This window comes from Balaenoptera borealis, assembly GCF_965194805.1.
Source record: "Balaenoptera borealis genome assembly, chromosome: 11".
NCBI lineage: Eukaryota > Metazoa > Chordata > Mammalia > Artiodactyla > Balaenopteridae > Balaenoptera > Balaenoptera borealis.
The window spans coordinates 57,537,638-57,553,320 of NC_138868.1; the positions used below are offsets into that span (position 1 = coordinate 57,537,638).

General features: G+C 43.8%; 1 protein-coding gene across 1 annotated transcript in view; it reads right to left on the reverse strand.

The window, feature by feature from the left end:
- The window catches only part of TENM4 (teneurin transmembrane protein 4), a 756,454-nt gene that overhangs the window by 193,763 nt on the left and 547,008 nt on the right, over positions 1 to 15,683 (reverse strand). Inside the window, exons 14-16 of the mRNA XM_082343256.1 lie at positions 15,508 to 15,678; positions 8,318 to 8,532; positions 6,339 to 6,549 (exon numbers count right to left, since the gene is read on the reverse strand). Of these exons, the coding sequence (XP_082199382.1) occupies positions 6,339 to 6,549; positions 8,318 to 8,532; positions 15,508 to 15,678 (597 nt within the window). The remainder of the gene's footprint in view (positions 1 to 6,338; positions 6,550 to 8,317; positions 8,533 to 15,507; positions 15,679 to 15,683) is intronic.

A 15,683-nucleotide genomic window follows, 5' to 3' on the forward strand; every position in this document is an offset into this window, starting at 1 on the left:
GCAGAATGAGGCTGGTCCCTGATGCCATGCTGAACTGCTGTACTGGCCCTGGATGGGCCTGCCCTAGACCGAAAGTGTACATGAGAACATCAAAATCCCACTTAAATGCCACTCTAGCAGAGATCTTGTTACCTGCACACTAAATTCATTTCTAACTATTCCCATGGAGAGACAAGCTTTATTGCTAGTACCTACTGTGTCCTTGAGCTCCCTTTGCTTCTTTCCTGTCCTCGAGGCCCCAGGCCCCAGATAATTTACAAAATAGATGGCAGAGGCAGAGGAGGGGGTGGCATGGAGGTGGTGGGAACCCTGCCCTGTCGTCTGCAGGGACAGCTGCTGGCAGGGCTGGTCTCCAGGCTGCAGGTGAAGCGCTCTGATATTCCAAGCTCTCCTCCACTGAACAGATTTTTGGCCACAGTCTGTCTCCAGTGTGCTGACTTGAGTTCTACCTCCCACCTACAATTTCATTCCACTTATACCAGATTGCTCCCAATAAATCGCTGCTATCAGGGAGAGGTGAATTCACACGGCACTTTTCCAAAGAGGTGTTTTCAGTAGAAATTTCACAGAATGCTGCCAATGTCATTTACAAGAAGGTTAAATGGATTACTGAGAGACCTTGATTCGTTATTGCTGTATTATATCTTATAATTCAGAGGAAGGGGATATGGGGAAGGGTGGGGCAGAGCTTATGAGAAACTGAAAATCATTTCTCAATCACTCCTTAGTTTCTTCTTTGAAGTAGTGCAGGTTTTTAAACAAACCACAGTACATAATGTCAGAGATTTTTCTCTCTAGATCCTTGCAAATGCACCCAGAGGCTGATGAACAGTAGTCTTACCCAATCAAAGCAAGGGGAATAAACAAGTAGCACTTTCCACTGGTCTCTGGAAAATCCTGAAAAACCCAACTTTGATGACTGTTGTAAGAGAAGCTCATGTGAAAGTATCTATTTACACCTGGGAATAAAGAGGAATGGGTTGCAGGGACAGCAAATAAAAACACCACTAGTGCTATTGAACTGTCCTTCTGTCCTTCCTGGCTCCCCCTCCACCGCCCTCTTCTTTTCTCTCATGAAATCACAAAGCTCAATCCCAGGAAACTTCCTCTGTTATATACATTCATGGGCTCTTGTTCTGGGCCCCGCAAGATAAAGCCTGCAGCCCTAATCATTTTATTCCCTTGCTCAAAGCCTGCAATGGCACCTCAAACCTGCAGAATGAGCTTCTCCCTTAGGGTGGCATTCAAGGTGCTCCCTGATGACTGACTTCTCCCCGTCAGGGCATCCCTGCTCGAGTCAATCAGGATGGTGGCTCTCTAGAGCCAGCGCTTAATTTTCTGCCCACCTCTCTTTTGCTCACGTTCTTCCTGCTACCTGGAATAACATCCTCAACAAACCCCTGCCATTTCCTCCTTTAAATGTGAGAATTCTACCCATCCTTTAAGGTCCCATCGGGTGTCACCTTATCCAGAGAGCCCTCCCTGACCCATCTGGCTGGACGTGCCCTTGTCTTCCTCCAACCCTCACGGCACTTTGACCAGTGACTCCACGAGTGAGCCTTCTTTCTCTCTTCCTGGATTAGAGGCACTTACTATGTAAATGCTCCTTTCCTTAGTCAAGACCATGAACTACTTTGGCCAGAAACCACGTCATACCTTCTCTGTATCTCCACCTTAGGAAAGAGCAGGAATGTAATCATTTTTGGATAAAGGCAGAAAGGAAGGAAGGGAGGACGGAAGGAAGGGAGGACGGAAGGATTAGATCTGCTTCTAGTCCCTGGACATAGAATAGGTCAGTTTATAGCAGCTGCCTGGGCCTGAGCAAAAGGACCCTCCTCTTTCATTACCATGAAATGTCCTCAGACCAGGAAGACCAGGGCACATTTCTCGTAAAATTGCCAGGGTCTATGTTTTCTAACAAGGATTCTAATTTCTTTTCTCTGGGTTTCTAAATCCACTGTGGGGTAACCTCTGTTATTTTCCGACTTGGCTCACATTGCCACAATGTCAGGGTGATCTGTCCTTTTATGCTTCAGCATCAACCAAAATTAAAAGCTAAGATGCTATATCTAGAGGCCCAAAACACTGCAACACTGACTTGTCAGGTCTTGGGGTTGCAAGCAATGCATACAAAGGTATTTTTATTTTCAAAATTTTGGATGTTGTGAGTTTTTTTTCATGGTCTTTTTAATGACTTCTCAAGAAAACTTCCTATGTTGATTTAAGATGCTTGCTTATATTGGAGGCAAATTAATAAAGGGGAAATTATATTCCATATAATACAAATAGAAATAAAATATTTATTTTATCAGACCAAACAGTAAGACACTCTGGCATCATGGACAGAACATGGGATTTGAAGACCAAGTTTCCATCCTAGCTCTGCCCTTACTGACTGTGTGACTTTGGGCTAGTCAATTAAATTCTCTGAGTCTCAGTTTCTTCATCTGTAAAGTTGAGATCAAAATGAGAATTACCTAAGGTTCTCATTCTTTCTTACATACAGAAAAGAGCTAAGCATGGTCCTTAACACACAGTAGGCGCTCTCTAAATGTCTGCTGAATGAATGAACAGGTGGAAAACCAAAGTAAGTGTAATATCCAAAAAAAGGGGGCTTGATCCTGAAAAGAGGCAGATGGCTAAAGAAGGAAGATCATGAGCTTTGGAGTCAGACAGATACAAATTCAAGTCCTGGCTTTTCTCAAAACATCCCTGAACCTCAATTTCCTCATCTACAATAGGGGGTGAAAATAAAAATAATCACCATGTGGAGTTACTGCAGGGCTTAGAGAATGTATTTAAAGCCCTGTGTAAATGGCAATGGTGAATTATAATTTAGCTATTGGTATACATCTTCCTACTTCATTCAGTACTCGGGGTCAGCCAGGTCACCTACCCCCAAACGGAGCCAGAACCAGAAACAACATAACCTTCAAATTCGAGACCTCTGCATGTGGGGGAAAGGCCATTCTTTCTGAAAATAGCTGCCATGTTTTATTCTAAAATTTGCTCAGTTTCAGTGGTTTGTGTGCATGTGTGTGTGGGTGAGAGAGAAAATGCATCTAGTTCAGAGGGAGCTCTGTCAACAGCACATCTCCGTGTATATATATTTGTGTACACAGTTTGTAAAGTGCTTTTAGATTTTTTGAAGGCAAAAGATAAACTTATTTAATTTAAAATCATCAGCTGGACTGCATTAAATGGAAGGAAAAGCAAAAACAAAAGCAAAAAATATAGCCATTAGTTAAATTAAACACAATTATTTCTCCCACTACTTAATTACAAACAGACATAAATACTCTGGATTCTGACATCTCAGATCTTCTTAAATTCTAGCTCTGCATTTCAGCGTGTAATGGAGGGAGGGCCACATTCCAATTTGTGTGTTAAGCAAACCTGAGAGTTACAATCGTATATTGGGACTATAATGACTTCACTAAAACAAGACCTAAACTTTTAATTAACCTGCCAAGACAAATTACAACTCATGGTTCACAGGTAAAGACCAAAGACAGCTGAGACTCAATGCCAGAGACTCTTGGGGAGACAGGGATTAATAGCAACATCAGAGTCAGTCTGTTTTTGTATTAAAAAAAAAAGGTATTCATTAAACAATCACTGCAGCTTGAAGGAAGACAGACAAGTCAGAAAGGCAGGGAGAGAAAGGTGGACAGAGAAAGGGGATGGGAGAGAATATTAACCACGTCCATGTATCGAAGCCTGGGCTGGGCACTTTATATTTATTCTCTCCAATCTTCACAATGGGGATTGCCAAGTACTATTATTGTTTCATTTTCCTGACAAGAAAGATGAGGCTCACAGAGGTGACGTGACTGACTGTGGTCACAGAGCTAACATGCAGCAGTGGGAGAAGGAAGGAATGGAAAGCAGTGCTCAGAAGGCATTTGTTTTCATAGCTTAGTCGACAGACCGACCACCAGAATCAGGATCACCTGGGCTCTACCTCAGGCCTACTGGGAAAAGGCCCAGGAATCTGAATGTTAGACTCACTTCCCAGGTGATTCCTTTGTACAACAATATTTGAGACCCCCCCCCCCATAAGATACTGTAACCCCTTGTTACTCAAAATGTGGGCCACAGATGAGCAGCATCTCACCGGGTGCTGGTACAAAATGCACAAAACTCTAAACACCCAGCCTGACCGACTGAAGCAGAATCTGCATTTTAACAAGACGCCAGGTGGTTCATAGAACTCTGAGAAGCACAATACAGCTTAACTGCTCTAAAAGACATTATACGGTTAAAGCAGGTGAAGACAGATTTCATCATTTAGGTGAGAACAGGAGAACCTGAGGGAAAAGCAAGGCCATCTCCTTAATTATGACAAAACAGGTCAGCAAGCTCTGACAAGCCAAGAGTTGGCAAAGGTACCTAACTGTACCTACATCTTATTTCTCTGAGAGGCACACCCTAATTAAAAGTAGCTTTCTTTGGGGGTTTGTATTAATTTCCTTTCATATTTGTGCTCACTTATTAAAAATACAGAATTCTGATTGTAGGAGACCTTAGTTCTGAGCAAGCATGATACTGCGTCTAAGAGAAATCAGGCTGTGAGACCATGAAGCTGTAACTCAGGCACCACTAATGACTTGAAAATCATGTCTCTAAATTGAAGCCACCGTGTCCAGAAAGAGAGAAGAAACAGGGTCTGGAGCCTGGCAGACCCTGCCGAGTGTCAGCCTAATTGATGGTGAGGACCAGGACTGGCTCTCCCATGACAGGAAACGGGCGGCACCGACAGCCTCCTGGGTCACCACTAACCACCGAGCTGCAGTCTCAAATTCCAGAGTCTCAAGGAACCAGGAGATGGAATTTGTGCTGGGCCAGAACACAAATTAGTGGTGGAGATTTAGAAGTGAGCACACTTTCTACTGCACCTCAAAAGGAGGCATCAAGGGAGGAAACCAACAGCACAGCGGCTGCCAAGACTGCAGAGACCAGCAGCTAGGACAGACACTTCCAAAATAAGGACAGCACGAAGTGATATTTCCTACCCCGGAGCTGATGTAGCCTAACAGCTCCACCTCCCTCATTTTGCTAAGAGGGTAGAATGTTGAGCCTGCAGTTACGGCAGAAGCCTATACACCGTGCACCGTATTTAATGGGAAGGTATTCTCCGCCTCAGCTCTACGGGCAAAATTGCAAATAAGAGGAAAATGGCCTGAAAATGACTACTGCTGTTTAGAAGGAAGAACCTGGGTCTTGCAAGAGTTTTAGGAACCAACGACCAGATTCAGAGGTTTTTTATTCAACTCCATTTCCCATGTCAGAGAGGCTCCAGCCAAGGACCAAGACAGAGTTTTGAGGTGAACTCAAAACAACACAGAGGTTTTCATTAAGCAGAAAATCCATCCCCAAGCATTCTGGTTAGTGGAGTTTTGTCTTCTGGAAGTTTTATTTTCCTGTAGGGGATTTTATCTCCAGGTTGTGTCACTGCGCTTCTGATATAAACCGACGCAAAGTTTTCTGACCTGAACCACTGAGCCCAATGCATCCTATATCACACTGTGGTGATCTAAGGAGGAGACAAATTCTGTGCAGTATATGGGTAAAGAAGAGAAATTCCTTAAAACAGGGTGCCAGGCTCTCCGGACACCCACAGGCTTGTGAGGCGGCCAAGGTGCTCTCTCTTAACGAGAACTCTTCCAGTATGAGGGACCAGAAGCTGTTAAGAGCTCATTTAAATCCTCCGGGCTTGCTGTCCGCCAGAGCTCAGGACATCTCGGTTCTCTACAAGACCCCCATCTGATCAGATTGTTCATCCAGCCCTTTGCATGGCTATTCTCACCCTCTTTCCAAACCTTTATCTTTTTTTTTTTCCCTCATCTGCCAGGGGTTGTTGGCTCCAAAAGCAAAACAAACAAGCAAACAAAAGCTCACGTAAGAAACCAAAACCCCAAATAGAAAATCAGTGAGTTGAACCAAGGGAGATTATAAGGACGAATACAGGTGATGGAGAGACGTAACAAGAATTTCTGTCTCCTTGTCAGTTTCACCCCTTGGTGTTTAAACGTAGCTGCGAGTCCACACGCTAGGCCACAGATAACACGAGAAAGGCGGTGGGCAACAGCGCTGGGCTCAGGTGCCAGCCCAACATGGCCTTCCAGCTCCTCCTGTCACTCCCCTCCCTCGTTTCCCTGCATCTCACTCCCATCCCTTGCCCGGCAAGCCCAGTCAGGATGGCCTCATGCTGGGTGGCCTCTGTAGCTCTGGGCAAGACACATCCCCTTGTCCACTTCGACTCCCAGGATCCCCAAGTGTCCTCTCACCCGAAGAGACAATATCCCACAGACCCCAGAGGGGTGGAGCTTCCTTACCAATGGCAGTGGTGAGAAAGGAAACCACTTCAGACTCCTTCCCATCATTATAAAAAGCCAGGTGCCAGATTCCTGAATCCAAATACTGGATGAAGCCCGTCTCATGGCTAGAAGGGGGGACAGCTCCCCGAGACTGGCGCTGGGGTCCCTCCAGGCTCCGTGCTTCCTGGGTCAAGAGCCTCCTTCCATCCAGCAGCTCCACAAAGTCAAACTGGAGTACAAAGAGAGCATAATTAGCACTGGACCTGCTTCACCACAAGGCTAGATTCTTCAGGCTTCTCCCAGGGAGGACACGGGGAAATACAACCTGAAACAGGCAGAAGAGGCTAACGCCATGTGAAGGTTGACCAACCAACTCCAACTCCTTCCCAGAACCCATTTTTCCCTGGTCACAGTCTCCTGATACTCTTGTGAATGCATTGTAATTAGTGGATTATTTTCAAGTCTCAGAGTTTGCACAGGACAACCATGCTTTTCCAGTGATCAGAAACCCAGCCACTGCATGACTGTTTGAACTCCAACCCCATGCAGGTGATGGCGGGCAGGAATCCCAGGGGTCTAGGACTGGGCCTGGAGCACTGGATGTGGCTTAAATGTCAGTCAAGTGCAAACGGAAGTTTGATTTATACCTGTCTTCCTTTCGTCAATGACCCTTTCTCAACGCTCCAGTTTCAGGGAGCAGTTTTAGGGGAACTAAACTGGATTAGCTCAAAACTCTATCAATAATTACATGCTGTGTCAAATACAAGTGCTGATTGATCCAAGCCTACTAGCGTGAGAGACTTGAAGTCAGTCACACAGTGCTAACAACAGGCAGGTGGGGAAGTCCTGCTGGCCTACTGGCAAGCAAATCGTGCAACTGTCTACCTGTCTGTCTGTCTATCTTTAAAGCAAAACAAAATAGATACTTATTCGTCTCATGTGAAAATGTCTAGGGGCATGAAGTCCAGGAGCAGCACAGCAGTTTTACAAAGAAATCAGAGGGGCCCAGGCTCTGTCTACTTTTCTGTAACTCCATCCTTAGCAAATGTATTTATCTAGCTTTTATCTAAAAATTAAATAACTACGGGGGCTAGGAAGACTGCCTTTGGCCAGGGAATGTCTGATGGATGCCTATGATTTATATTACTCCAATCCCAGGGCTGGGAGGCCCTCACACAAGTCTGCTCTTAACCCATCATGACTGGTAATGTGTCAATCATCCTGGCCGAGTTTTTTTTTTTTTTTTTTTTTTTTAATTGAAGTATAGTTGATTTACAATGTTGTGTTAATTACTGCTATATGGCAAAGTGATTGAGTTATACATATATATACATTCTTTTTTTAAGTATTCTTTTCCATTAGGGTTTATCACAGGATATTGACTACATTTCTCTGTGCTATACAGCAGGACCTTGTTGTTTACCCATTCTGTATATAAAAGCTTACACCTGCTGACGCTGGCTGAGTTTAAGTGTTTCTAGTGTGCATGTGTCTGGGTAAATGTGAAGCCCTGAGGAGAGAAGGGATGCTTTACTCTGAGCCAGGTCCTGCACTAGCTGCCTTCTAGATGTGGTTCTCCACTCTTCACAACAGCCCTGTAAAGTGGGTATTGTTATCACCATTGGCTAGATTAGGAAACTTGCTCTGAAAGGATGTTACAGGCTCAAGGTCACATAGCTGATAACAGGAGGATTCAAACCCAGGTCTCTTTGACTCCAAAGTGCATGCTTTTTTCTCTAGATTACACTTCCTGGATAATTTAACTTCGAGACTGGGTACTAGTAAAAAAGGCTATTGAGAGACTTCCTAGAAAGCCTTCCTCTTAACAAGCTCCAAGGATACAACCCTACTCATCCGAAAGGTAGGGTCTGAGAGAGGGCAAATGGATGAATGGGCTATAAAATACATGAAATTTCCTTCAAGCTCAGAGATCCAGACTTAAGCATTAGGCTTCTTGACTTAGGCTTCTTGAGCAGGGTCCGTGGGGTTCTGGTTACCTGTGTGTGTGAAGGAGGAAGGCCTTTTCTGCCATAAATGCCGACCAGAGCCGCCTTTCCCAGAGACACATTGAATTTCAGATGCATAGGATGGTCTATGAACACCTGAGATCTCCAGAAAGTGCCAGGAGGAATCTTCTGGGAAGCCCGTCTCCCCACGTCGATTTCTCCAGAGTCTATAAAACTGTCCTCTGGAAAGAAACTACTGGGCTTTCCTACCAAGACACAGGGAAGGGAAGACAAAAACATCACTGTTAGCCACACGTGAAACCAGGGACCAGAGCACCTGAGCAAGCAGGGCTCTCCGATGCCTCCCACTCCTCTCTACAACATTTTGCTGCCAGCCCACTCCCTGCCCCAGACTCCTCCGTTGAGGAGTAAGAATGCCCAGAACTTTTTTTTCCAATGATGCCCAAATTGTTCTGCTAAAAATATGCATTCTTCCAAAGCAGAACGGGTCCTCCCCAAGGGCCATCTGTTTACTGCACAATTCTACAGCTTGTTAAGATATATTTTGATCCTAAAAATAATCACTTGCAGTCACATGAGAATAACTCTGTGTGTATGTGTGTGTGTGTGTAAAAGTATGTATGCTAAAAAAGAAAAGATAGAGGGAATGAGGTGTTGTTATTAACTTTCCAACTCAGAATGGTTCCCCCAGCAGTGGGAAGCATGACCTGAGTAGAGTCAGGTAAATTTTACAAGTTCACTAGTTTATGTGTAATTGGGAGACAAATTCTGAGGCTCAGACATGTGGATGAGTTTGTGTTGGGAGGAGGGGTAGGGTTGGGGAAGATGAGGAAAAGGGTACGTCTGAAGAGAGAAACCATCCCTGAAAAACGCTTCTTTGTCTTGAATGGAGGGCTATGAATATCACTGTGCTAAAGTGGGTAAAGATGAGGGGATTTTTCAAGTTCAGGCACAAACCTTATGACATACCTGGAAATTCAACCCAGGCCCCCAACCCTGCATGTTATTGGAGTGGGGGGGAGTGGTCAAGAATAAGGTCTCTTGCCCAATTCTGTCACCAATCAGGAGAGTGACAGCTTTCTGGGCGCACCCCAAGTGCCAGGAAGGAAGGCTGCTTATCAGACTTCCTCTATTTAGTAATTAAACACACTCACATGTGAAAAATATAAACCCTAACTTCCTGCCAGACATCAGCCCTCTGAAGAGTTGGACGGGGGCAGGAGGAGAGGACAGGGACATTAGAAGACCACCCTTAGGACATTAACAAGCCAAAATCAAGTCAACAGACCACATTTTATTTGTCATTAGAAGGACCTCTGGGTATCCTAGTTCCAAGGTTTGTGGTGGTGTTACAGATGTTGGAAGAGACACTTTAGAGACCGAGAATCCATTTATAAAGAAAACACATTTGTGGGAACTTTTTATGAAAAGCACTTGGGGAATAAGAAATTAAAATGTCTTTTTTTCCCTAGCTTTGTAAGATTCCTTACAAAGCACATTTGATGCTGAAATGGAGCTTGGCAGGGCACTGTTGTAGTCATAAAATATTTTACTGTTTTAAATAATAAAATTCAATTTAAATGTTAAACTTCTCCATATGTTATCATTCCTTATAAACTCCTAGGCAGAAACATCAGGTTTTTAGCTTTAAACCGTTAAACGTTATTTTAATTAAAAATATGCCAACAAAAAAGTTAAAATGCATGCTCTCAATAAAAGTATCACTAGTATTCTGTCATTAGCATGGGAAAGAGCTTACATTTAATTCCTTTATGGAAGGAATATGCCCCAGACTTTTACCTTGAAAATGTAGACACACACAAACCATGGCACTGTGGTTCAAAGACAGAAGCCAAATTCACAAAGCATTAAGATGGAAGAGAATTACTTTCACATTCTTCCTTATCTGATTTTTGGGTTCCTCCCAGTACCATAATCCTTTTATAGTCCAGGTAGAAGATAGTATATAGCCTTCAGCTTATAATTCTGTTAGGGAGGCAGAACTAGGAGGGAGTATGAAACAAAAGCAGGATGAGTTCTGAGCTTTTTACTGCTAGAAACTGCACAGAAATAAGCCCTAGACTCCTAATTCCAAGGACTCATTTCCTTTGTGAGTAGGTAGGAGTCAGAGCTGATGGGATTTGGGAATTGTCTGCATTCAAATAATTCCTGTGTCTGAGAATGAATAATGAAAACTTCTCCCACTTTTTGGCATGCCGTTGGAGAACCCTGCACAGTTCATTTCCCCTCCAATGAGCATGTTTTTAGGAGACAGCTATCGAATCGGCTAAGTTCTTTAGCCTCACAGGTCAGAGGTCAAGTCCAGAGACTCTCCAGAGGTCTGCAGGCCCCAGAGGCATAAGTAAGTTGGCTCTTACCCCAGAGGAGTGGCAAAAAGGAATATTCTTTTCTAGCACTCCAGTATTTCACCAAAGCTGGCCAAAATGGGAGAAAAAAATCATATTTGGTGTGTATACAATGATATAAAAATAGTAAATTCTGGTCTACAGCACACTCCCAACCAGGACCTTGAACTTTCTTGGCTGAGTCTGTGACGGCCGCTCTGGAGCTTAGGTTCAAAAGTGACCTTTGTAACAGAAGTCACCTTGTCCAGATCCTTGGGGAAGGGGTCACGGCCCAGTGTAAAGGAAAAGTTTGAGAGGGAAAGAGCATCCCCATCTTGGAATTTAACCTTTATCATTCTTCCCCTCTGGTCCCTAGTGGTCCCCACAGGGACTAACCCTAAGGATGAGATGGAAGCTTCTGGGAGGGAAGACCTATACCCGCCGAGTACCTCTGTCTGGTGGGAAAGAGGCACGAGATTTGCTGGGCTAAGGGCTGTTCAGAGTGAGACCACCCTCATCCTTTCCTGTCTTTTAAAAACCCTTACTGCCTTTCTCTCTCCAGATCTTATAACCTAAGATCCTTTGTTCTTAATTTTGAGCACCAAGATGTGAGCACTAGGATAGAAAATATCCCACTACATGGCAATACCCACGGTGTAGGTGGTGGAGTAGTGACAGGGGGTAGAGGGTAGAGGCAGTTGGAGGGGAAAAGTCCTGTGCATATAACTCTTTTTATACCTACCTACATTCTGGAAAACAATAATAATAATAAACATTATTAGTAGTAATAGTAATAGAGGTAGCAGTACTAATAGTAGTATAACCTATCATTTATTAAGTTCCAACTACATACGGGGCATCTTTATATGTATCGGTTCTGTTAATCCTCACACTATTAAAATGTATATACGGATGCTCAGAACGCTTAAGAAACCATTGAGATGGAGTCATCTGGGCCGCCCCTTTATTTATTAGAATATGGCTTCTTAGAACATCAAATTGATAAATTATTAATTAAAACTCTTCAAAGATATTCTCAATGGTGGCAGAGTGCATTGACCCTCTCTAAGATCGAGGGTCCAATTTAATTCACAGTCCTAGCGGGCTTAATACCAAGGCTAGACCAGGAAGATCCAAGGCCCGTTGGAGAACTTCCTGCCATCCTGGGATACAAAAAATTGACAATTTTTATGAACTAGGATCCCACACACAGGCCCCAAAGTTAAAGGGAGACAGTCAGTATCTCAAGACATTCATAAGAAGGACACTATACAATCAGTGCGTGCCCAAGAGGCTTAACAAAGTACAAAGAGCTTAACTCAGAATTAGGGAGCTCCAACAGCACGATTAGGTTTCACAGGGCAGATTCTACCGGTAACGGTCCTTTTCTTTATAAAGATATACAGATTCAGGTTTCCTATAGCTATGCTGTGGAAATATGCAATCATGTCTGTAAAAGAAATTTCTCAACAAATTACTGAAATGATTGGATAGCTCAAATAAGGGAGATTTGGAAGAACTGAAATTCCATGCACTTCCCAAGTTCAGTCTTTATTTTCCTGAACTGAGATTTATCCAGATAGGTTCTAAATTCCTAATCAACCAACACTCTCCCCCCCTCCCTCCACCTTTTTGGTTCTTTTCAATGCAATAACTTGCACAAAGATTTCTTTAGTTTCCTTAGCAACTGTTTGAAATTTATTTCGTTATCAAAATAAGCTGTTCCATTTTGGACAGCCCAGCTGAGCCTGTGTGCAGCAATTTGCATGGTTCAAACTGATGGGCAATTTTGATTTCACTGCAGAAAGAAGAAAATACTATCCCTGGCCCACCAATTAAACCATCAGAAATGCTTGTTTATTCAATGCTTTTTTCCCTTTCTCCATTAATGCATAACATAAGTTCTTATGGTTTTACTTCGAAAAGCTGCTGTATTTGGTTTCCATCCCACGACAACCCTGAAATGGTTATAGCCACTTTTGAAAATATAGTATAAACTGCAGTTTGATGTTATTCTCAGAGACACAATGAACCTTTAAAATACTGGGTTCATCATATAGTTCACTTGTATAATTAAAAAATATATACCCTTTAAAAATATTCACAGATGCCCCAGACTTTGTGGGAATCTTTGAGGGGAAAATATTAATTAGTCTGGATTTCTGAGATTCTAATAACTGACATGGAATGAATGGCTTGGGATTTGGGTGGACAAGAAAGGAACTAACATTTGTTGAGTGCTTCCTCATAACCAGGCTTTGAAAAGATAGGTGTTGGCAATCCTTGTTACACAGATGAGGAAACTAAGGCCACAGGAGATGGCGTAACGGGCTTGAGTTAACAGAGCCAATAACTGGCAGGGCCAGGACTCAAATCCTGGACTGCCTGGCTCCAAGCCCTATTATCCTCTTTCCACCCACCACACTGCTTCCCCTGCCATTGCGGAACAGGGCTCTGGCTCTAATCTTAACTCTGGAATCAGCTCTCTGATACCCTCAGAAGGGACAGGAAATATGCACTCACATCAGTGTTAAGGACTTTCCCCCTTGAGATACGTCTAAGGAACTAGATTTTTAACATCACAATTAAAAACGTAAACTGAGTACACACTGGTTTGACCAAGGCAAAAGAAATTAAGAACCATGTGGTCTCACATAAACTAGAGGAAGATGTGTCCTCTGTCTCTCCAGACCGATGTATTTTTTGTCACAGCAATTGCTTTCGATGCTGACCACCTTCCAGCATTGCACTGCATTTTAGGGGTTTGTAAACAGGCTTTCCATTTGCATTAGTAATGACAGATAATCCCTTTAAGCAAAAATACTCCAGCGAAAGTAAACCAATAAGCTGGTGCAATTTTATTTTGTCTCTTATCTGCACCTCCTGCTCCTTGGGAAAAAGAAAACAAAACCTAAACAACCCACAAACTAATTTCATTAGAGTGGGAGACTTTCGATAGATCCAACTCCTGTTGAAAGAAAGTCTGATAGAGAAAATACATTTTTCTAAATGAGATCTTTGAGGTTTAAACATATCTTAAATCTGTGTTTGTTGATTCTAAAGACAGTTGTCGTTTATGGTATTCACCTATGACATCTGACACTATAAGCTGACATGGGAATCACAAGCCAACAGGAAGGACCATGGACAGGGCCAACCTGAAAAAAAATTCTAAAGAACAATCTGGTTAATCATATGATGATTCTGTTACTAATTTCACATGTAGAACTTGTGAATTAGAATGGACGTTACAGATAATATAGCTCAATAACCTCCTTTTAAAGAGGAGGAAAATGAAGCCCAGAAAGTCTTTCAAGGGATTTGCTTAAGGGCATCACAAGTGGCAGCAGCTGGACTTGAACTCAGGGTTCTTGACTCCTAACCCAGAGCTCTTCCCATGGCTTCATCCATGCTCCCTCCATATTCTATTAAGGTGCAAAGAAAGTGTAAGTTATTCAATGTTTTAAGTCTTAGAATCTTTGTAAAGGAGAAGACTGGCTTTGCCCCCCGCAAAAGAGTAGGCAGAGGTTCTGAGAAATGCCCTCAGTTCCCTTAAAGATGACCATAGGTCAAGAGTGGATTTTGGCCTTCAGGACCATTCAGAGACCATGAATAGTTACTCTGGCCAAGCATATGCTACCCTGTTAACCAAACTGATTCCTAGAAGGCAAACTCTTGACAGGACAGGGAAGCTCAGAAGCCATGACCCAAAGTTAACTGAGCTAAGAGGAAAGAAGATGTAAGCAGTGAAGATTGGAGGCCGCTGTGACCACTTTGCTGACTGAGGTAACACCAGAGAGAGAAAGCAGGCCACAGGAGAAGGGATGTCGCACTGCCTAGAATGACAGCCAGCCTGGCCCATGAGCTCAGACATCCTTCCCGGTACCAATTTTTGTGGGTCTGCCACTTCTTGGTTGATAGTGAAAGAATTTGTGTTGATGGCATGTTAGAAAGAGCCCTAAGAAATTCAGAACATGGGTCTATGGATGTCCCATTCAAGAATGCCAAACTCCAAATGTCACCACCACTTCCATCATTGAAAGAGAAACATCTGTGTCTCCCTGTACAATGGAATTTCTTATCCACATCTCCTTCAGGGTCTTATAACCATGAGGTGAGTCAGGTAGGTCAACTTATGGAGACTGCAAGAGCCCTGCAGTCACACAGACCTGGGCTCATGTCCCAAATTCCATTATTTACTGGCTATGTGACTCTGGCCAAGTAACTTAATCAAAGTGATCCTTAGTTTTGGCATCTAAAATGGGTATACGTAATTATACTTACCTCACAGGATCTCTGTGAGGATTAAATGTGAAGTGCTCTTGACAAAAAGCTTTGAACAAATACTGTACAAACACTAATGATTATTGGTATTGCAGATGAGGAAACTAGGGCTCAGGAAAATTAAGTGACTTGCTCAAGGTCACATGGTTGAAAATGCTAGAACAGCTGAAGTGGTGTTTCCATGAAACCACAAGGTCCAAGGGTACTTCGCTTACAACACACCCTCTACCCACCTTGCTACACCCCACTCCAGGAGACACCCATTCATCCCATGAGGTTGCCTCATCATGATCCCACATAATCCAAGACAGCCGCCCAGCAGCGTGAAAGCCCATGATACTCCCCTCAGGGCATGGGATGGGATGTCGCCTGAGCACCATGAGCCCTGCCCAAGCCCCGCTATGAGCTCACAGTGACAAGGAACCGCGATGAAGACACAGGTGGCCTGGCAGCCGGCGTGGAGTGCAGAGGGATGGAGGAAGCACCAGAGCATGGAGCTGTGAGTCAGGCACATGGCGCGCAGAATGGCGGTCTCCTCGGTTCAAAGGCAGACACAGAGGACTCACGACACGAACAACACAGCAACCCTACCTTCCGTGGCTCCTTTGCCTTTCCTGTCAGGGATCTCTAACCCAGTGCCCCCTGAGGGATACAGGGAGACGTCCGTTGGCACAGGCCAACTGCTGGCTGTGTCCTCCGTGATCTCATACATCTGCCCCTCCATCGGCTGCAGGTGCCAGTTTAGGCCAAACAGGTGCATGGCTGTG